Source organism: Aotus nancymaae, unplaced genomic scaffold (assembly GCF_030222135.1).
Source record: "Aotus nancymaae isolate 86718 unplaced genomic scaffold, 86718_ANA_hifiasm-v0.15.2.pri h1tg000018l, whole genome shotgun sequence".
Lineage (NCBI taxonomy): Eukaryota > Metazoa > Chordata > Mammalia > Primates > Aotidae > Aotus > Aotus nancymaae.
In genome coordinates, this window is record NW_026988430.1 from 15,097,001 (window position 1) to 15,121,231 (window position 24,231).

At 45.2% G+C, this 24,231-nt stretch overlaps 1 protein-coding gene across 4 annotated transcripts in view; it reads right to left on the minus strand.

Annotated features, from left to right (window-relative positions):
• SHISA6 (shisa family member 6) overlaps positions 1 to 24,231 on the minus strand; it is a 332,076-nt gene that overhangs the window by 302,073 nt on the left and 5,772 nt on the right. For all 4 annotated transcript variants that reach the window (XM_064378294.1, XM_064378292.1, XM_012453056.3 and 1 more), the window contains exon 2: positions 7,232 to 7,392. In XM_064378294.1, coding sequence (XP_064234364.1) covers positions 7,232 to 7,392 — 161 coding nt within the window. The remainder of the gene's footprint in view (positions 1 to 7,231; positions 7,393 to 24,231) is intronic.

Here is a 24,231-nt window from a genome sequence, read left to right on the forward strand (position 1 = left end):
ACTTGAATGCAACTAGACACTCAATGCCACTAACATTTAAATCAGCCCTGTCCAATGTGATATAATATGAATCACAGATGAGAACCACATATGTATTGTTATATTTTTTAGTAGTCACATTGCAAAAATAAAAACAGGTCTGGCATAGTGGCTTATACCTGTAATCCCAACAGTTTGGGAGGCTGAGGCAGGTGAATTGCATGAGCCCAGGACTTTGAGACCAGCCTGACCAACACAGCAAGACCTCATCTCCCTGAAAAAAAAAAATCAAATAGCCAGATGTGGGGGCATATGCCTGTAGTCCCAGCTATTCGGGAAGTTGAGGTGGGAGGATAGCTTGAGCCCAGGAATTTGAGGCTGCAGTGATGAGCTATAATTGCACTACTGCACTCCAGCCTGGGTAACAGAGCAAGACTCTGTCTCTAAAAAAACCATGGAATACTATACAGCCATAAAAAAGGACGAGTTCACATCCTTTGCAGGGACATGGATGAAGCTGGAAACCATAATTCTCAGCAAACTGACACAAGAACGGAAAATCAAACACCACGTGGTCTCATAAGTGGGTGCTGAACAGTGAGAACACATGGACACAGGGAAGGGAACATCACACACCGGGGCCTGTCGGGGGTTGCGGGGCTAGGGTAGGGATAGAAGGGGGCGGGTGGATGGGAAGGGATAATATTAGGAGAAATACCTAATGTAGATGAAGGGGTGATGGATGCAGCAAACCACCATGGCACGTGTATACATATGTAACAAACTTGCATGTTCTGTCCATGTACCCCAGAACTTAAAAGTACAATAAATAAATAAATAGGTAAAATTAGTTTTAACAATTAGTACTCAACAGCCACATGTGGCTAGGAACCAATATATTGGACAGGGAAGACTTAAAATAGTCTTGTTCTTATGTCAGATGCACTTCGATTGCTTTACATTTATATTTATGTCACCTCCCACTTAAGGGGCCCCTGTGCGCCTCAGTTTCCTCACAGGAAACTGAGTTCTGGCCAGCTAATCTCACCATCTCCATAGAACTCCAAAACCTTATGAGGCTATCATCTCAGACTCCTCTAGAACAACCGTTCTGTTTCTCGGGGGATGACTGAGAAAACAAAGTCCTACTTCCTGTGAGATGCTGAGACTCACCAGAAGTTTCCCAGAGTTCAGCTGCACAGCCCAGGTTTTCTGGCTGCATAGGCAGCCCTAAACCTGTCCCTGGGATCAGAGACTCTGGGCTGCCTGGGCTTCCAAGGCACCCATGCTTTCTTGGCAGGGTGGAAAGAACTGGAAGGGTGCCCTGGGTGATAGTCCCTCTGAAACCAGTCATGGAAGTGAAGCTCCCAGCCCCTGGCTGTGCTGAGCCATGGAGTTCGGGGTCAGTCCCAGACAGGAAGAGAAAGGCTGTGGGGCTTGGTAAGAAGCCTGGGCGCTGGAAACTGGGACCTTCTGCTCAACCAGCTGGCTGGTGACCAGCCTACGGGCTGTCCAAGTGACAGATACCACACGTACTTTACAGAGAGGGCTACTAAATGGGGTGCAGCCTTGAAGGGTACTCTTTAGTAAGCAGCTGCACATCCAGGACCTGTGCTTGAATCCTGCGCCCATCCAAATAAAGAACTGTGTCATCCTTCATTCATTCCCTGGACAAACAGCTCTTGAGCAACTAGGATCTTACAGGCAATGTTCTTGGTCCTAGGATCCCATGACAATAGGAAGATAAAACCCTTGCGTACCTGGGGCTTAAATTCTGATAGGGACAGATAATAAACACATGAACCGACAATTGTATGATGTTTGATGACATAAGCGCTCTGAGAAAAGTAAAGCCGGAGATGGTAACAGAAGAGAAGGTTAGGAAAGGCCTCTCTGAAACAGTGGTGCTTGAGCAGCAGATTCCACAAAACAAACAGCTAGTGCTGAAAAATCTGGGGCTACAGGACCAGAGAGGGGGAAATATCTCAATGCAAGAATACAAATGGCATGAGAAGAAACCGTGTGTCTGGAGAAGGCTAGTGTGTCTGCAGCCTGGGAGGGAAGCAGAGGCAGGAGGAGTTGAGGTCAGAGAGGCATGGGGGGATGGGAACCAGGGTACGCAGGGCTGTGGCAAGGTCCTCCTCTGCCATCTGTACAGGCTTCATTCTGGGTCTCTATGAAGCCTGGAGAGTCATGACCCACGGCTCCCTTTGTCTGCCATTAATGAATACGGCTTTGACAACAGGCAGGATGACTGGCTGTTCTTTTATACAACTCACCATGGTGTAGAGATGGGCGTGAATATTTATTGCCTCCGGATGATGTCACTCCTGATAAAGTGAAGTTGGACATCAAAATTCTGTAACCTTAGCACATGATCTCATTGCTACTGCCAGGAATGGGTACCCCACTCTCCCCCAGATGTCCCAGGACAGGCTCTTTAGGAGGGGATGAGGTCAGGCAAACATGCTAGATCTCTCCTACTCCCCATCTATGAAGAGCAAGCCCACAGCAAGCCTCTATGGTGCTGGAGTCAACGAATGGCAATGCTAGGTATGGTGCATCTTTTCATGACTCCACTTGGTCCCCTACACAATCTTTTTATTTCTACTTGTGCCTGCTTTTGTCCAGGGGTCTCCATTTGAAGCTGCATACCCGTCCCATTCCTTCTCAGATGAGCCTGAGTCTTCCACTCCCTTTGGCCCCACCCATCAAGGCGAGGACTCATTATGACAGCCACACTCACTCTGTCTAGCCAGTCTCCATCTTGCAGGCGTCTTTTTTTTTTGAGATGGAGTTTCTCTTTGTTGCCCAGGCTGGAGTGCAATGGTGTAATCTTGGCTCACTGCAACCTCTGCCTCCCATGTTCAAGTGATTCGCCTGCCTCAGCCTCGTGAGTAGCTGGGATTAAAGGCATGCACCACCACGCCGGCTAATTTTGTATTTTTAGTAGAAATGGGGTTTCTCCATGTTGGTCAGGCTGGTCTTGAACTCCCAACCTCAGGTGATCACCCGCCTCGGCCTCCCAAAGTGCTGGGATTACAGGCGTGAGCCACCACCCCTGGCCTGCAGGTCTTGATATGAACCTACATTCAATAATCTTCAAAGAATCTTTTCCTTATTTGATAGCTTTCTTCCAGTTTCCTCAAAACTTTGAGAGCTCCGTTATCAAAGTTTTCTGGACAGGAGAACCATGTGGGAAGTTTGTTTTTGTTTGTTTCTTTTTTAATATCAATGCCAGGTCCTATATAGACCAAGTAAATCAGAATCTTTGGGATAGGGGAAGGCATTGATATTTTCAGAATTCCCCACACAACTCCAATGTGTGACCAGGGCTGAGAATCACTGAGCTAGAGGGGTCTTCTTCAACTTGAACATGTGTACAAATCCTCTGAGGATCTTGTTAAATGCAGCTTCAGATTCAGTAGGTTTGGGGAAGAGCCCAAAATTCTGCATTTCCAACAAGTTCCCATGGGATCCCAGTTGCTGCTGGTCCATGGACCACACTTTGAGTAGCAAGGGTCTGCAGACAGCCAGATTTGAGGGGTAGGGGATGAAAGCAGGGTTCACTGGTTTTCTGCATTCAAACCAAGTGTCCATTATGGAGCAACCTTTAAAGTTGGAAAGGAGCTTCCCGGAAGAGTTAGGGTAAAAAGCTCTTATAGAAGGGGAGAGGATTTTTCTGCTAATGTGGGATTAGCAGAAAAATCACAGAAACTTTCACATCTAAGAAATATTACAATCAGGATCCAATCGCTGTGATGCATAAAGTGTCTAGCAGAGTACCCAATACATAGTAAGTTCTCAATCTATGGTACTTGTGTTATTTTTGTTTTCATTATTACTTCAGGACTCTCAACTCACATCCCAAACCAACTAAACATGTGCTTTCAGTGTCCAAAGCCCCGAACAAGCCCCACAAACTATTTTCATCCCCAGAGGATGTGCCTCAGACAGGAGCCAAGTACAGGAAGGCTTGGGTCCAGGGACCTTCATCCCAGACACGACCCCATGGACCCTGCCTGGTCTAAGGACACGAATGCATTGCCTTTGGTTCTCCCATTAATTTGATTCCTTTTCCATGAGCTGTGGACATGCTTCCATAGCCTGGTCATGGCTAACAGTGAGTGCTTGCTATATATGGGGACCTGTCTTAAGTGCTTTACTTGGGTTAACTTATTATATCCTTAAAACAACTCTGACCTGCAGGTACAATTGGCTTCAGTGACAGACAAAGAAACTTGGAAAGACAAAGAATCTTGCCCAAGATCACATACACAGTCAGAGATAGGGCCAAAAAGCAAACTGAGGAAGGTACTTCAATGCTCAAGCTTTCCTAGTGCTTCTCAAACTTGAATTGCTAAGCAATTTCACTAAATTACAGATTCTCATTCAGCAGGAGAGGTAGAGTCTGGAATTCTGCAGTTCCCACAAGCTCTCAGGTGATGTTGATATGGCTGATCCACCAATGCCATTTTGAGTAGCAAAGCTACGCACATGCTCTGATGCCCACTGGTGTTTCTGGATATCTTCCTTAATAGCCCCTTAAAAACTTACCACCATACTCCCACAATGGATGGTTTGTTGATTTGAAGAGTGGCAAAATTACAGTAAATTTCCACTTTGAACATTTATGCAAAGTTCTGTTCAACTTCTGCTCAAATTGCAATATTTTGTGGCAAAGTGTATCAACTATTTGGAAAAGTATTATGTCCGTTATAATCTGTAGAAGCTGCAGCTTGTGATGAAGTTACTTTTAAATTTAAGCATCACAACTGAGAATGCTTTCTGGGCCAGGATACTATTCCCATCTCTAAACGCAAAGTGAAGAGTTCCAAATTGAGAAATATAGGAGGAGAATTTCTTGAAACATAGAAGTGAATCATGTAACTGGAAGCTTTCCTTCTCAGCTCAGTAGAAGAGATGAGTTATATAGAAACCAGAAGATATGACAAATCTTCCTGCCCTGTGAAGGGTATTTAAGGGAAAATACAGACTGTCCACCCAATCATTCTGGATTCAGCAGTGGAGAACTAGCTCACTTGAGAATGAGATAGAGAAAACCTAAACAGAGAGAAGGGAAGATAAACAACCAGGGGTGCTTTTTATGCCAGATTGACCTGAAGCTCCAGGGTCACAACAAGGTTCTGGTGGAAACTGACTTCAAACAATGAATCCTTGGAAAATTCAAAATACCCTACCCAAAGGTGGTGATGATACCAGAGTTAGATTCAACAGTGATCAATGACAAAAAGGATTCGTTACAACGGTGCCTCTATGCAACTCCCATAGTCCAGTGACTCAAACTTAGCTCCACATTAGAATCACCTGGGAAGCGTTAGCCACCAGCCCCCACCCATCTCCATTCTCAGGCCACACGTCCACATCAATTAAATCAGTTGCTGGAGGTGGGGCCCAGGCAGCCTTAATTTTTAAAGATCCCCAGGTGATTCCAATGTACAGCCAAGTTTGAGAACCACTGGGTTAGGTTTTCAGTGTCTTCACTCATAAAATGAAGGAATCTTTCAGGACTACTGATTCTCACCCCTAGACGCATGTTAGAATCACCTTGGGGAGATTGCTTAAAATACTAATGTGATGCCAACACCAACCCTAGATATTCTGGTGAACCTGTAGAGCCCAGGCATCAGCATTTTTAAGACCTCCTCAGGTGATTCTAAAATGTAGCCATGTAGATGACCACTGGTCCAGATGTTTTTGCCAAGATTCCTTCTGTTGCTTATATTTTAAGGATCTGTGGTATTAAAGCTGAAAATGCATCTTAGACATTTTGCAAAGGTGGAGCCCTCATCTTTACCTTTGCATCAGGGATTTTTAACTTTGGATCAATTAAGTCTCCTAAGTCATATACAAACTATTAAATGAATATTTATATGTATTTGTATTTTTCAGGAGGGGATGTCATCCACTTTTATTAGGTTCTCAAAAGAGTTAAGACTACTATTTTAAAAGCAAATATTAGGTTTCTTACTTAATAAATTTAAGAAAATTAAAGAATGAGTGGAAAATAAATTTGATCTCATCAGCACCTTTGCTACAGATTGGATTTGGGCACACCCATTGCCACCTAGTGGTTATATATCCTTATTGCCAGTTTAGTTCAGATAACATGGCCCATCCTCTGAAAAACTGTAGAGCAACAGATGTGAAGATTTCAGATTCGAGCATCAAAGTAAAAGCTTGCTCTGGGACAAGGATTAGTACCAGTAAGAGGCTATCTGGAAACACTCACTACAAGAGATGACTTCCCAAGCTGTACTTATAAGCAGACTGTCCACTCAGATATTTTGGATTCACTCTCAACTACACAAGGATATTACAGTTTCCTAGTCCTTATTGTTGTTAACTCTTTGCCTTGGCTTGAATCTTGCTTTTCTCTACTACTAATCATGTGACCTTCGGAAAGTTACTTAACCTTTCCATTCCTCACACAAAATGGGGATAATCTAAGTGCTTCTAAGATTGCTGTAGAGAATAACAAAATATATGTAAAAGGCTCAGCATGACTCTTGGCACAGAACAAGATTGCAATAAATATTTCAGTTATATTACTGTTATTACTGATTTTTAAATTATTATTAACATCTCAGTGACCTTGTTCTAGTTACCAAATTTCTTTGAGCTTCATTTATTGACCTGAAAGACAAAGAAAATAAGCCCTGCCATTTTCTACACAGTTATAGCAATAATAAGTTAAAAAAAAAAAGTAGAAGGCATATTGTTATTTTACAACTCATCATACATCCAGGGAATCTACAGAGCACAGGAAAGGGTCACCCAAAAATACAGATGTTAATTCTCACCCTCAGGGAGGTGCTCTGAGATCCCAGTAGTTGAGCAGTCTTTACATTGGGGGACAGTAATTTCTTGTCACATAACTAGCATCCCAGTCAGCCTAAAGTTTCCCACCATATGGCTGAATGGATGACCATATTCTGCTATGGCTGCTGCAAGCTCCTTTTCCAGCAAGAGAATTATACCAGCCACTCACTGGGTGACACGTGCCTGAAATTGTCAGTCCTCATCCAGCCCAGACACTGATCAGCAGCAGTCTTGCCCATCAAAACTCACCCCAGGGAGAGAGTCCCAAAAACCTTTTGCAAGCCTGCCTGTCCATCAGGAAGTCCCTCATCACACCATCATGGTCCACAACCTGCCCCGCCAGAGCAGAAACATCCTGAAACTTTTCATCAGACTCAGCAAAGAATCAAGGTGCCCAACTGTTACTTACCTGGAGTCTGCTTGGCCGTACGCACAGGAGTGTAGTGGTTTTTGGAGGACGATCTGACTGGCGTGTTCTCTTTGGGAGAGGTATCAATAGCCGAGATAGTTTCTCTTTCACAGTGTGCTATCGGGATTGGTCCCTGTTGTCTTAAGATGTCAGCCAGAGCCCTAAACAAGGAGGAGATCACATAATGAGATTCACTGAGCAGGTGTGCACAACCATGAGAGGAGTTAGCTTACTTTCATAGGCCTTTGATTTACAGAGATGCAGGAAGAGAGGCAGCATTCAGTTCTCAACAGTCAGCTGCATCTGTTGTTGGTCTCAGTGGGGACACAGGGTAAAGGTTACCATGTCTGGAGGTATGGACTAAAAGGCTGGGACTGCGGTTTCTTTCTTTAATTCATTTCACATCAGTAAACTCTGAGTCCTTTCAAAATACTAGCTCCGCAAATATCCACCTATGCCAGGCAGGTATCTATAGTAGCTGGCCAGTGGAATGCCACTATAGTGAAGGGCTGAAACCATCGGCCTCAAATTCAGCAGCAGGTCACTAATATCAGGGGACCACTTCATCATCCAAAACCACACACTGAGTAGCATGTACTGGAAACCCAAATAAGTACAACACACAGCTCCTGCCATCAAGGAAGGGTGTGATTGAGCTGCAAGGACAGGACATAGAGATAAAAAGATAAAAATCAAAACAGGTGTGCAGACAGTGAAGGCAACTGGAGTTTAGAGGAGGGAACAATCACAAGCACAGGGAAAAAATACACAGGAAGAAAGAGAGACAGGCAGAGACTCTGCCATAGCAGGAGAGACCCGCCCCACTGCAAGAGGTCCAGTTACTCAGAGAAAGCAGCTTTTATTAACTCAGCATGTAGCTTCAACAACCAAACATGCATTGACTGAGGATCAGCATGCATCAATCACTGAAGAGACAGAGATCAATGGGACCTAATTCCTGCCATCTATGGGCTCATGATTTAGGGGGAATTGCTCCCCTACCTGCTTTCAAACAGGATGCCCTCTGTGGGTGTGACATGTGAGATACCCACTGGTAGTGGGACATAGATGAGTTTGGACAGCCGCAAGAGACTACACCTGGATATTGTCACTTCAGAGCCAGGTCCCCAGTCCTCAATACACTCCTATTTTGCACAAGCAAGGCAAAGATTCTTCCATCTTCCCAGGGGGGCATCTCTGAGCAGTGGGGCCCTGCCCACCTCAAGACTTCCCTCTTACAAGGAGCCCAGCTCCAACACTCTGCCCCCATGAAAAGTGACAACCAAAGAAGTTTAAAAATAAAGCTGAGTAAATTATGGGAGAAAGAATAGTTTCTTCAACAAACGGTCTTGGGACAACTGAATCACCACATGAAAAAGAAGGAAGTTGGATCCTTACCTCACACTATATAAGAAACTAACTCGAAATGGATCATGTGCCTAAATATTAGTACTAAAACTATAAATCACACTGAGATACCCCTTCATACATACTAGGATAGCAATAACTAAAAAGCCACATAATACCAAGTGTTGGCAAGGAGGTGGAGAAATTGGAGCCTTCATACACTGCTAGTGGGAATAGAAAATACTGCAATCCCTTTGGTAAACAGTTTAGCAGCTCCTCAAAACTGTGATGTTCCTTAAACACAGAATTAACATATGACCCAGCAAATCTATTCCTAGGTAGTCCCAAGAACAACGGAAAACATATGTTGCATTAAACTTGTGTACAAAGGTTCATAGCAGCAGTATTGATACTAGCCAAAGGGTAGAAACAACCCAAAAGTCCAACAACTGCTGAATGGAAAAACAAGACGTGGTATATTCACACAATGGAATATTATTCAGTCTTTAGAAAAAGGCATACTGATCCATGCTATCTCATGGATGGACCTCGAAAACATCATGCTAAGTGAAAGAAGCACATCGTAAAAGACTATGTTTCTATAACATACCCAATTGGGCAAATCTGTAAAGACAGAAAATAGAACTGTGGTTTCCTGGGGCTGTAGGTCATGTGAGAAAAGAAGAAAGCAACTTGCACTATGCTATGTATCTTCTTCTGCGAGGGGGCTCCTGAGGCCCAGTGGGTTGCGCTGAGCTGGTTGGCACAGCCAAGACAGAGGGATGTACAGGAAAAGGTGTTTCTCAAACAAGGGCGGCCTGACAGGCTACCTAAGGATGGGAACCCTGCCACATGTTGTAAAGTGCATGGTAGCCAAGGAAATGCTCCTGGTCCCACACCCATGTGTGACCATTCTCCAGGATCCTTCCTTTCCCAGTGCCCTCTTGGCAACTAGGAAGGCAGCTCTCACTCCCAGACCACGTGACCTTAAGAGCGAGTCCCTCTGCCTGCTCCCTCTCCCTCTCCCTCCACTTAGTGACCCCCCTCCTTGCTCTGGTTCCTCTCTATCTTCCATCCCCTTCTCTCCAGGGTGCTCAATAAATATTATTCTAATTCTGAAATGTGCGATCCTGGTCTCACCTAATTAATTTGGATACGCCGGAGGAAATGGGTTAAGGCCTGAGCTACTTTCTAACCGTAGGAAAGAAAATTGGTCACTGAGGAACAGCACGGCAGATTTTGTGAAAGACCGGGCAGCAGCTTCCAGCATCTGAGAGAACGGCAGGGAGAGTCAGACAGTAGCAAACATGGAGAGAGAGAAAGGGAGGGAGAGAAGACAGAGGTCCAGAGAGAAAGAGAGGAGAGAAAACAGGTGGACAGAGAGGAGAGAAATAGGAAATGGAGCCAAAGAGACAGAAGGAGAGTGAGAGGGGGTCTGAAACCCCAAGCAAGAGAGAGCAGGAGAGGTTCAGAGCAGAGAGTTAGTGAAAGTGACAGGCACCAGGAGACAGAGAGAGGGAGGAGGCAGAGTTCGAGGGATAGGCAAGCAGGTAGAAAGAGCAAGAGGGACAGTAAGCCACAGACAACCAAAGGAAATCCAGAGATTAAATGTGATTCAGAAGAGACAGGCAAAGGGGGTCAGAGAGAGACATTCAAAGGGAAAGAGTCAGATGGAGAGAGAGACACAGAGGCGGCCAAGTGAGGGACTCAGGACAGGACAGGCTGTCAGCAGGGCCCTGTCACCCCCCATGTGGGTGACAGATGTGTCTGATTTAGAAATTTAAAGTGAGGAGTCACCCTAGTTGTCCTGCTCCTTTCAACCCTCCCCTACCCACAGCAAGCCCCTTTTGCTGCAATATCTGATATATCGAACAAAATAATTCTTTTGCCTGAATTATCTAGATTATTGCCTAGGTCTGATGCTCCCTTCTGCCTGTGTATTTCTTGGCTGTCTCTGGTGTGTGGCGAGCAGGGGAGAGTAAATTAATCAGGCAGCAAATCTGATCAGGGAAAGCAGTCAATGTGATCAGGCCAGGGAACTTAAGCTTTTCCAGTACTTGGTACTGTATATTAATTACCTGAATAGCAAAAGTATCATCTTAACATTTGGATAGCACTTAATAATTTCTCGATGCATTTACCTGCCTTGTCTCATGTGATTCTCATCCTATCCCTGTGACCACGTTTGCAGCTATTATTACCATAATTCTTAACAAGGAACTGAGGTTCAGGCTAATTCCAATACTAAAACGTATTGGAACAGGGATTTAAATCCAATGCTTCTGACTTGAGCCTGGGCATCCTTCTGTTCACTGGGACTGCCTCTTACATACATTTCATTTCCTACAAATCATCAGCTTTAATGAGTCCTCCTGGTCCCTCCAGCTGGGTCAGCTAATTTAGCAAATGCCAGTTAATATTTGGGCATGGAGAAACAATTAGTAAATGAGTGACTCAGTTCAATACCAATAATTTATTTGCTTAAAACCTCGGTTACTGTTGTCAGTGATCCCGAGGAAATGAAAGTGTGTCTGAATTTCCCTAAGTGCTTAGTTATCTCAACACCTGCAGGGACCAAGCCCAGTCAACATTTTAACATGTTGCCACCTGCATTCAAGATATGAAATAGTTATTAAAATGGCAAGCGATTTCCCTTAACAACAGAAAAATAAACAAAACCTTGTTCATAACTTTGCTTCATAGTCTTGCCTGCTTGAACAATTAGATATTATCATTTACTGAGTGATTACCATGTGCCAGACACTGGCTCTTACATGTGTTGGATCATATATTTCTCAGAATGCTCATACACAGTATCTGCCATCAGTAGCTGTATTTTGTTGATAAGAAAACTAAAACTTCTAGAGGTTATATATGTTACCCAAGGTCACACAGCTAGTAAGTTCTGAATTCAGATTCCAAACATAGGTAGCTTAAACTACAGGGGTTGACTATATCCCACTAGATTATCCATCCATCTAGCCACCCATCTCTCCATCCATCTCTCCCTCCCTGCATTCATCCTTCTCTCCCTGTTTCCATACCATATCCCATCCATCCACCCCCTATCCAACATTCTATCCATTCCCCCAACTCATCCCCTCATCCATCCATCCAACACTTTATCCATCAATCCATAAAACACTCCATCCATCATTGAAGACTTCATCCCTCCAACACTCCATCCATTCATCCATCCCTCCATCCAACACCCCATCCATCCATCCATCCATTCATTCATCCATTCACTTAATCACATTTATTTTCTTCACCTATGATGTCCCTGTACTGGTCCTTGAACACAAGATTTTAGAGAGTGTTTAATTGTTAGGGGAAAGATCTACCCAGACCTAAGAACTCAGCTGTGGCTCAACTGCTCAGTGCTATTTACCTTACTGTGTCATTAACATCAACAGCTCTACAACCTTTTACACTATTTTAGCAGCTTTTTTTTTTCCATATGAAATCCTGACTAGAACACCAATGTACTTCAGCAGACACCTGCTCTGCATAAGGCCTGTTCCCAGGTTCTTCCAAGTAGTCCAGTAGGAACTACCCAATTGTCCCTGGACTTCATGGAATTTCCAAATTTTAAAACAAATATGGTGAAAGAGCATCCAAATGAAAACTTGGATTTTTTTTTGTCCCAATCTTCATTCACTGAACCGATGGTCAAACTTAGGTCCCCCACCAAATTAAGTGGGGGAATGAAGAGCCCCTTAGTTCACCTGTCAATCTTTTAAATCTCAATGCCCTCCATGAGGGCCCCATGAATACTACTGCTCACTGAAGTGGTGCAATGGAAACCAACCTTCTGCCTCTGCCACGTCTCTGGATTTCTGAGCTGTATAAACACTGTGGAAAGGAGAAAACAGGCTCAGCTATTACTCAGTAAGTTATTCTGTGCTAAGTGCAAGGCAAACTGGATAGTTCAGAGCCCTAATCATGCCCTTTCTCTTTTTGGGTGGGGGTGTGGGTAGGAATAAATTGGTGCTGTTGGATAAGTACGATTAAAGGCCAAATAGATGAACTATTCTGTGAACGAGCTATTCTGGTTAATGTTCTTATTCCTAAGGACTAATGAGAACACTCTTGTTTTTGAAGAACTTTCCAAAAGCATTCCTGCCTAATTAAGTATACTGAATATAATTGATTATTTTAAAGAATTCAAGCTTCTTCATGAGAGGGCCATCAGTCTAATCTTTAGTTCTCTTCACAATGAAAACCTAAGTAACATGTAGACAGTCTAGGAAATGGAGCTGTTCATATGAAAACTACAAGGCGGATGGTGGAAGTTGTTTCTGTTTTTGTTTTATTTAGGTAAGTCTCTGATAGTTACTTCTTTTGTATTTCTCTTGAAGGTAGAATGTAGACACTTTAAAGATACTGGTTATTTAAGTCCTAGATAACTGAGCTTTTTCTTTCTTTATTTTTTTTTATTTTTGAGACAGGGTATCACACTGTCACCCAGGCTGAAGTGCAGTGGAGAAATCATGGCTTGCTGTACCCTCGGCCTCCTGGACTCAAGTAATCCTCCCACTTCAACCTCCCCAGTAGGTGATACTATAGGCACGCACCACCATATTGGGCTAATTTTTAAATTTTTTGTAGAGACAGGGTTTTGCCATGGTGCCCTGGCTGGTCTCAAACTCCTAAGTTCAGGTAATCTGTCTGCCTCATCGTCCCAAAGTGCTGGAATTACAGGCATGAGCCACCACATCCAACCCTGAGCTCTTACTTGATAATGACCCCTTAGGACTATTGGTGTCCTCTTTAACTTCATCTCACACTTATCTACTGGACAGTCAGAGTGCTTCCATTGTCTAAAATATGCACCCAGGACAATTGAAATGGATGTATTTTTTTTTTTTTTTTGAGACGGAGTTTCGCTCTTGTTACCTGCTGGAGTGCAATGGCGCAATCTCGGCTCTCTGCAACCTCCGTCTCCTGGGTTCAAGCAATTCTCCTGCCTCAGCCTCGTGAGTAGCTGGGACTACAGGCACGCGCCACCATGCCCAGCTAATTTTTGTATTTTTAGTAGAGACGGGGTTTCACCATGTTGACCAGGATGGTCTCGATTTCTTGACCTCGTGATCCACCCGTCTCAGCCTCCCAAAGTGCTGGGATTACAGGTGTGAGCCACCACGCCCGGCCAAAATGGATGTATTTTTAATAAACATGGACCAAGGAAAACGGCTTAATTTAGTTTTCCATATTCCCGGTTCTCTGAGAGTCCACTTGGAAAACACAGCTGCTGGCTTTGTGTGTGCACAAGACTGCTCTCCTCATACAGAGAGGCTCAGAATGGCTGTGGAGATCTCATTTGTTGTGTTAACAATGTCTGTGCATCTGCATTGAGCTGTTCTGCAGGTCTGAGTTGTCCCCAACACAATCGAAATTCATCATGGCCAATAAACATCGCAGGACTCAGCAAGGGAAGGCACAGCCTGCCTGTTTTGTTTTTCAGGCAAGCGGAGCGAGTTGCTCCATCCTTAAGGGTGTCTGTTGTGGGGCTGTCACTAGACCGGCCAGGAGCCAGGTAGAGGGTAGATGTGCGTCCCTTGGGGGCCCAATTCAATTCTAACAGCATCATCTTCACATACTCCATTCCTCATATGAATCATATTAAAATTTCCCCAGGCCTGGGAAATGTGGTAGCATCGATACCAAATGCAGACTTTTCAGAAATACTTGGATTATTTGAGAATTCTTTGGAAATGTGGATGTGTCAGGTACCCCTACTACTGGAAGCTGGGAAAACATAAAATGCTACCAAGATTTGCTAGAAGGGCCACATGGTCAACCAGGGGACAGATGAGTTCATAAGTGTACCTATGTACAAGGTACAAATGGGCTGTCGCTGGTGCCATTACTATTCTTGTGATTGGTGGTGGTGTTTTGTTTTGTTTTTGAGGCAGAGTTACCCAGACTGGAGTGCAGTGGCGTGATCTCGGCTCACTGCAACCTCCACCTCCTGGGTTCATGCAATTCTCCCGCCTCAGCTTCCCAAGTAGCTGGGATTACAGAAGCCCACCACCATGCCCAGCTAATTTTTGTATTTTTAGTAGAGACGGGGTTTCACCATGTTGGCCAGGCCAGTCTTGAACTCCTGACCTCAGGTGATCTGCCCACCTCAGCTTCCCACAATGCTGGGATTACAGGCGTGGGCCACCATGCCAGGCTGCTGTTGTTTTCTTTATTTGCAATGGGCTCAGACCTAAACCTAGAGGTGAGGTGACACGCAGGCAGCACAGCCTAATGGCCATACACCGGGATTCCAGAGTTAGAGAGCCTAAGTTGGAACGGCCAACTTGGTGGTTGGCCATTCAGTTCAGCTGTTCTGCAGGTCTGAGTTGTCCCTAGCACAATTCACTGAGCCATTCATTGAGCTCAAGTTGCTAATTAGCAAGCGACTTGAGTGTCCTGTGGCTGTGTCCTTGTTGAAAAAATAAGGCCCAAATAATGAGGCAAAAAATAATGTCTACCTCTTAGGGTTATCATGAAGATGAAATGATGTAATAGTTGTAAAGCACTTAGGAGCCTTACAAGAAGCCTGGCACCTTGTAAGCACTACATAAATATTTGACTAATAAATAAATCCAAATGTCTACAATCTCCTAAAGTCTACATCGGCCCAGCCTAGAGGACCACAGCAAAAGCATAGGCGGAAGAGGGGCATCTTGGAGGACTGGTACAGGTTATGCCAAACTGGCAATATTCTTGGTGTGGTGGGGAAGCCACACGGCACAGTTGTGGCCATGGGTCATCCTGGAAGGGACCACCCACATGCCATATTTCCCACTCAGGCCTAAGGATGGAAATCCATATGGCCACACACCAGTTTCTGCTGAACCTTGAACTTGGACTTTGGGAGCCAAGTACAAAGAGAGTCTGTTCCTTCCTGCCAGGCCAGCATGGATTGTGCTTCCACTAGTCTGCAAAGAAGCATCCAGATGAAGACCCACTGCAAACAAAGGTATTCACAGGTGAGCAAAATAAATCAGGAGTCTAAAGGGGCATAGAAGCGAAAACAGATCAAACTGGCCAGAGCAATCCTTTCTGTAAAAGATTCGGTTATTATTCTTTCTCCTTCCCTCTCTTGTTCTTTCTTCCTTTTCTTTCCTTCTTTCCTCCCTCCTCTCTCCCTCTTCCCCTTTTTCTCTTCCTTCTTTAAAATAATTAGAAACATTGTTGTCATTTCCCTACTCAAGAATCTTCACACTGGGCCGGACACGGTGGCTCACGCCTGTAATCCCAGCACTTTGGGAGGCCGAGGAGGGTGGATCATGAGGTCAAGAGATCGAGACCATCCTCGTCAACATGGTGAAACCCCGTCTCTACTAAAAATACAAAAAATTAGCTGGGCATGGTGGTGCGTGCCTGTAATCCCAGCTACTCGGGAGGCTGAGGCAGAATTGCCTGAACCCAGGAGGTGGAGGTTGTGGTGAGCCGAGATCGCGCCATTGCACTCCAGCCTGGGTAACAAGAGTGAAACTCCAACTTAAAAAAAAAAAAAAAAAAAGAATCTTCACACTAATGCAAACGTCAGAAGGGTAGGGTACACAAACAAGACCACTTTAATTCCTATCGACTTTAACTCATTCATTCATTCAGCCAGTCATTCAGTTATATTTCTTAAGCACCTACTCTGTGCCAAGCACTACTCTAGGCACTGGAATACAGGTGTAAACAAAACAGGCAAACACTCCCATCCTGTTGACATTGTGGTGCGGGAGAAGGATCCCTGCCACAAAGCAAAGCTGCTGTGTAGGGCTGCAGACCAAGGAACTTCCCAGAAGAAACCAGATCTTTAAGTTGCATCTGAATTTCTGAGATCCACATGTGGCTCTTAGAAAACTTATTTGGGGTTTTACCATAGAATTATAACCCCATTTCTAAGTGGACAGCCTCTGCCCAGTGTGAAGTTGAACGCATGTCCCATGAGGACAGACTCTTAACTAGGAGTGCTTATTTATTCTGGAGAAGGGAAGACGGAACATGAGCATTTACTGCCATATTCAAACAGATGTTTTGCCATCCTGCAAAAGAAAGGATACACTCCTGATGGGTTACTCCAGGGAATGGATCCCAGGCCCAAGAATTCAATTTTGGCTCCCCATGAGAATCAACTAAAATCGCATCTTAATAATAGACCAACTGCCTCCAGGGGTAGGGGCAGCCCAGCCCTAGATGCAAGGGTGGCCACTTGCTGTGCATGAGAGGAGGGGAAGGTGGCGCCAAGAGAGAGTCACTAAATGCCTCATGAGTCCTCTTCCACCAGGAGATCCTGTGAAGTGAAGATGCTAAAAGCAGAATCCTCATGAGGCCATTTGCAGACAAAAAAACCTTTTTGTCTGTGGAGGTATGTTCTTCTCTGGACCCCTCACCAAAAAAAACTTTTTTTTTTTTTTTTTTTGAGACGGAATCTTGCTCTGTCACCCAGGCTGGATTGTAGTGGTCTGATCTTGGCTCAATGCAACCCCTACCTCCCAAGCAATTATTTTGCCTCAGCCTCTCAAGTAGCTGGGACTACAGGCATGCGCCACCATGCCCAGCTAATTTTAGTATTTTTAGAAGAGACGGGGTTTCACCATATTGGCCAGGCTGGTCTTGAACTCCTGACCTTGTGATCCGCCTGCCTCAGCCTCCCAAAGTGCTGAGATTACAGGCGTGAGCCACTGCGCCTGGCCAACATTCTTATTTGAGTGGCATGTGCAAGGACAATGCAGCTCCTCCCACATCCCAGAGCTGTTGAACCTACCAGTACAGATGAGGACTGTGTCAGTATATACCTTTCAGGTGTGCTGAGGGCAGAATGGGCCAGAGAAGAACACACCTCCACAGTGTTATAGCCCACATCCCATAGCAGGGGGGCCAAGGGACTCACCCAAGGTCATTGAGACAGGAAGTGACAGAGTTGGGATCATCCTGCCTCATAGCTCAGCTCCCAGGAAATGCTCTAAGACAGGGAAAGATGGATGACAACCTCCAAAAGTGAAAGAAGGCCTTGCTAGATGTCCCTGGAGAGCCACATAAGCAGACTAAGAGAGGGAGGTCAAAGTTCTCTTCTATAAGGGCAGGGCTGCTGTCTGCATGCCTCCTGCCACATCCTACAGTAGGTGTGATGCTGTCTCCTCAATCCAAACAGTGGTGTTGGGAACAGAGATTCATGAGCAGACTCCTTAGGCCACTGAGAGAGAACCACAGAGACAGCCAAGGCAGGGCTCAAAGTCCCCTTATTCCCCAGAGATGGGAGAGTTGACCAAAATCTGCCTCCAGATCCATAACCTCTCAGGCCCAGCAGGTCATGACTGGCAAGAAGCAGAAAAGCGAGCACAGGGATGTGGCATGGTTCATAACATAAATTCTCAAAGCTGAAGGGAGAGAGTTGGATTCTAAAACCTCAGGGAAATCGAAAAAGAAGAGAAACAAGAAGAGGGAAAATAAGCAGGAACCCTCAGAGGGAGTTCAAAAGGGGATTTGAAGCAGCCTCCAGTCAAGCATCACCAATTCGGTAGAAATAAGGGCAGGCTAATCCCAATCAATGAAACAGACATGAAAATTCTAAAACACTTTAAAGAAAACGCGTTTTTACTGCATTTTACCCAGGTCATTGCAGGATTTCAAACTAGATTAAAAATAAAAATAAAATAAAATTGATCTTCGAAGAGCTACTTCATTGACAAGAATGATTTGTAATTAACATGTCAATTGCTTACTGAGAGGCTGCCTGTAAACAACCTAACCTTCTCCATGGTCTATGTCCCCTGCGAAATCTCTGCAGTCGTGTTTGAGCTATTAATCCGTTCATTGCAGATTTTTATCAGAGAAAAAAAAAAACAACTTTGCCCAGGTCCAATTTGGAGAAATTTTGAATTAGTAGTGTCTAAATTGATGCGGCTTAATGAAGTTATGCCAGGACAAGTTCAAGAAGGAGAGTCACAGGGAGAGGGGAGAAGGAACACAGATCGACAGAAGTGAACAGGAATCAAAACAAGGACAGATGGAGAGAAGACGCGGCAGTGGACAGAACACCGAAAGTAACACGAAGAAACATTTTAATGATGTGACTTAAAAGCAAGGGAGAGATGTAAGAGATCCTTTGCTCAAAAGCCCGGTATTCTTCTTTGCAAATGCTTGAGGGTGGGTAAGAAGCTGGCTGTTGGTTATCTGAGCATCGAAAAGCACTGTGATTTCCCATTGCATAAACAGTCTCCCAAGACTATGGGACACCATTCCCGGGAAACTTCAAGTAAATGTCTCAAGATGCAGCAAAAAGTCAGAAACAGCTAACTATGAGTCCAACAGGGAAGCTGGCATCCAGATTCTTCCCCAAGTTCTGGAGCAGTCTCAGCTCTGGGGCCGGCCGCATGCCCTGTCACTGCAGGGAGTGGGCTAACAGGAGCCCCGCCTTCAGTCAAAGCCTTCCAAACAGCAGGAGGTTAGAATTCCCTACTGATTGTATCTGAGCCTGATCCCAGGACTGAGGGAGAAAAACTCTCCTGACAACTCCCTTCTTTGCTACTATGGTGTTTTGCCACCAACTTGCCTGACTCCTAGCAAAAGCCCACATTCCCAGGACCTCAGGATGGAAGGGATGGATGGGCACTGGAAGGGACTCTCAGATGCCACTTCGAATTAACAGCCACCCCCTCCCTCCGCCAAGCCTTTCAGAATTCAAATTCCTCCCACTGAAACAGCAAGGGCGAAGGAAGACAGAAGTGGCTGTTTGGGTGGAAAACACTCTTCCCAGAAGAGGACATTTGGCTAAGGGAACAACGAATATGTCCAGAGGACAGATGTCCTGAGTAATGAGACTTTAATGCCGAAGCTAATGGGAACAGTACATGAGACCAAATGCCAAAAAAGCAAGGAATAATGAGAGTGTTTGCGAAGCCTGCAGAAAGCAGCGACTCTTCTCCCAAACACTGGGGAAAGGCCAAGGTTCCAGCCACCCAGAGTCTCACTGGGACTCCTGCGTCCATGGGTCTGGAGATGGGGACAGTGGCTTTAGGCAAGGAGTATCCAAGCGTTCTCTTGCTCCTCTCACAAGGAGGAGGCATGAGCCAAGCAGGGGCAAGAAGGATGAAAACAGGGAGCAGGAACGCTGGTTTCTTGAAGAAGACTAGTGAGATAAATTTCCACACACCCTCAAACAGAGGCGAGCTTCCTGAGCAGGTGCCCCTGGCATGGAGCTGCATGCTAGAGAATGTGTGCTCAGCTGCTGCTTACTGCCCTGTGACCACCAGAGCTTGAAACCTGTGGCAGGTTGGGAGCTGCAGAGTAAAACACAGGCTATTAGTGTGTCCCTGGATTCCTTCCTTTCCACGTGCCCTTCAGGACAGGGGACTTGAGAGCACCAAAATGGAGAATCACAGGGAAAGCGTGAGTAATTAGGAAGCACAGCCACAGGATAGAAATAGGGAGGGAGGCTGGGCACAGTGGCTCACGCCTGTAATCCCAGCACTGGGAGGCCAAGGCGGGTGGATCACCTGAGGTCGGGAGTTTGAGACCAGCCTGACCAACATGGAGAAACCTCGTCCATCTCTACTAAAAATATAAAATTAGCTGGGCATGGTGGCATATGCCTGTAATCCCAGCTACTCGGGAGGCTGAGGCAGGAGAATCACTTGAACCTGAGAGGCAAAGGTTGCCGTGAGCCGAGACTGTCCCACTGCACTCCAGCCTGGGCAACAAGAGAGAAACTGTCTCAGAAAAAAAAAAAAAAAAAAAGAAAGAAAGAAAGAAAAAAGAAAAAGAAAAAGAAATAGGGAAGGAATAAAGCTAGAACAGGGAAGCAGAAGCAAGTTAGCCAAAATGCTGCGTCTGGTATGCACAATGCTCGATGTTAGAATGGGGACGGGTGTGAGAGTTGTGATAAACAGAGCTGTGTATGAGCTCCACATCTCAGTAATTTAAACTGGAAATAGCCCTAGGTCCATAATGTCTCCCAAATTGCCTCTTCTCTCCAGTGCCCCTTACCCAAGCTCCCCTCACTGTTCCCAGGAGCTAGGACTCACGCAGAATTGCCCAAGGGTTCTTTCCATATTGCCAAGTGTTTTTTTTTTTTACCTCTCAGTTAAAATCAGGGTGTTTTGTTTTGTTTTATATTTTCTTTGCATTGCCTTTGCTGTCCTCAGCCAACAGAATCTATTCCTGAAAGAGAACTCTTTCACTACCCTGGGCATCATGCTGCCTGCATGCAATCTAAGCAGGGGCCGCTGTTCTGGTTCCACAGAGCCCTCTTAGGTAGGTCATTTATCCTCCCAGTCCTTCACTGTGATAACCAATCCCAGGGCATGGGCAGGTGGGTCTTTGCTTTCTTAAGTAATCTGAGTATCACTGGCTCCATTACATTCAGGAAGGTGAGAGCCAGCTGCTCCACTGGACTTCAGAGAGAGAAGGGCACCAGCAATGTCCTAGCTGTGTGACCCTAGGCAAGTCACTAAGCCTCTCTGAATCAGTTTCCTCATCTGTAACATGGGCTTCGGCACTCAGAGGGGATGATGGAAGGATGCAGTGAGATACTGCAGGTCAGGTGCTGAGCCGGATGGATGCTGGTACAGAGTGAGCCCTCGAGACCGGGCACTCTTATGAATATCTCTCTACCATCCTCTCCACTTCCTCGAGTATTTAGCTCACTGAGACCTCCAGTTCTTTCCATCCCTGGCTTGTGAGCCTGCATGGGTGATGGGGTTGTGTAAGCTCCTGGGACACAGCTCCCACGGTCCTGACACATGAACAGAGTTAAGAGGGACTCCCCAGGCTCACCGCAAGACTGACTCTTCCCAGAATGCCCAAGAATGACCTTTAGAGGGTCATCAGCAGAGCCAGAAGCTCTGACTCAGCCTATGCATGGGTGCAGTACAAATGCCTAGCCCTTTACCAACCCCTAATTCCTGACTGAGATAACGGAATGCCATTCTACGCACAGTAGCACAGCTGCTGCTTCCCCAACTGCAAATGCTGAGTCTGGTAACCCTTGTCACCTGCCTTTACACTCGACCTGCCCCACCCTCGCTCCATTTCGGTGACCAATCCATCCACTGAATGCACACTTGGGGGTGGAGGGAGTGGTGATAAATGCACATTAGGAATTGATCAGCAATGGCTCACTGGCAGCCTCATCTTCCTGGGCTTGCAAATATTTCTACGTCATCTATGGCAGTCTGGCTCAGCTGGTGACCCCATCTGAATGCAGAAGCACAGAGGCAATAGCCCTGGGATAGAAAAAAGGGCAGGCACAGTCAACACTCTGGCTCTGACCCCGCGCCTCACTGCATGCATCCCATAAAACTGGGTCCCTTTACCCTCAGTATCAAACTAGGAAGCTAAATTAAGCTAACTGTCTACTATCTCATGCAGAAATGTGGGCCATGTACTTTTCTCACCCTTTCTGAGCAGTTTTATGTGAAATGCTTGCTGCAGATTCAACTCATTTTTCTCCCCCTCTCTTTAGAACCCCACCACCTGCCTGACACACTGAGAAAGCATAAAACTGATTTTCTTAAGGCCAATAATTATCCTTCCTTATGAGGAGTGGCCTCTTCAAAACGATCATCGTGGATTGCCAGGCACTCCTGTGTCGAGCTGCCATTCACTCCTCTCTGAAACGCCTCTTCTGGGCTCCTGCCTTCAGAGACAGCTGACACTGCTCCTAGGAGAGCAAGTCTCATTACTGGAGGCACTCTTGATTTCTAATCACCTATTTCATTCATCAGACTCAGCCCCACGACTTATCATTGCTTACAAGAATCAAATCAACCCTAGGAAAATAAAAACATGCTACCTTTATGGAAAGTAAAAATGGCATGCCATGGACCCTCAGTGTAATTTCAAGAGAGGGACTGTGGAAATATTTTCCGGAGAAGAACCAGCAGGCAGCCTCCCAAGGTGACTGCTTGGAAGGGCAACACATCAGGATATGTAAACCCAGGATCTTTCAAATAAAGTATCAAGCACATTACAGGGAAAACCCCCAAACTGCGTGCCACAGAGATAATTTTCACATAATGATTAAGCCCAGATTTCCAGCTCTATTAGCCTGCAGTATCTGGGCCCGGAGCGGAGAAAGGGCAAAATTGGCACCAAGGAATGTGTTTCTGTGGCTCACAGAGCTATATTCTATGTAGGAGGCCATCCCAGAGGATAACCCTGAAATTTCTCTCTCTCTCACACACACACACACACACACACACACACACACACACACACACACACAGCCACTGGATGTCTGGAGGTCTCTGGCCTCTCACACAGCTGAACTGCATTGATCCGGTAGGTCTCAGAATTTTTACTCACCTCTGAGAGAGAGAGAAAGCATTCACAGTCTGAATTTTTCATGACAGATTTCTGCCCACAGTTTCATTCAGTGACTTTTTGACTTGGTCCACAACTCTCTGGCCTGTTCTGTATTTTCCTTCTTCAATGGTCTGCATTACTCAGACCTTATAAAAGGATTATGCCTAGATCAGGTTATTGTCCTCTAGAAAGGAATGTGAAAAAACTCCAAAAGTACTGGGGAAGATCAACGGAAACCATTTTACTGAAAACATTTAGTGGAAACATTGAACCAGGAGGGTTACAGAAACATAGGAAAGAAAGAGAAAGGAGAAGGCTGTTAACTCACATCTCCAAGGATCCAAGAGTTACTTGGTGATGACTAACTAAGGAACGTGCAAAGAGTAAAACAGCAGAATGTATCTTCATTGAATGAGATGAGTCTGGGCACTAGAACACAGGAGTCCTGGCTTAAACTCCAAGCTCACTCACCCACTAGTTGGGTTCCTTGGCATTGTGATCTAGCCTTCCTGAATTTCAGTTGCCTTACTTGTAAAACTGTAGAACTAGATTAAATGAATTGCCTGCAATGGAAATGTTATAATTCTGTAATAGATGACAAAAGAATAGAATGTACCACCCTGCTTTTTCAGAAGATTCTGGTTTTGTTTTAAGAGATTAAAAAAAAATAGAGTTAGTGATGTATCTTGAGTGGTTTTAAAATTAAGCTTGCTCAAGGGTAGAGTGCAAGGGCCTGAGACCCTCTGAGGATTCACTGGTAACTCTCGAACTCAAGCCTCTTATCCGTCTAAAATAACTGCAAAGAAAGACACTAGAGAGGTGAAGTTATAAACGTAACTCAGAAAAAAATAATGGGGTAGAGTTTCCCAAGAAAAAAGAGGGAAAATCACAACAGAAACTAAACAATGAATTTAGCCTAGGTCTTCAGGTATTCCACCAAAGCACCCCTTCCCACCATCACCAATCTGAGACATCTTACACAACTGTAAATTCAAACCATCATTTTGAGGTTCCACTGTTGATATATCATTAAGGGATATGAGCAAAATTGTAAGACAAAATTCACCATAATTTCAAAAATGGATGGTACCGGAGTTTGAACGAGGAGAGGGCAGCAGGGAAGGAGGATGGTGACCTTCCATAGCCAGGAGCAGGATGGCAGTTCCAGCACGTGGTAGGAATTCTCACAGACTAGAGAAACTGAGCTAGAAAGTGAAGACCTAGATATAATCTGCCAGCCCCTGGAAAATCAGGTGGCAGAACTGGAAGCATGAAGCTGCTTTTGCCGGAGTTGCCTTTCATTCCGGGTCCGTAGGATGGTCCGTCTGGAGCTAGTGAATTGGCCTCTTTCA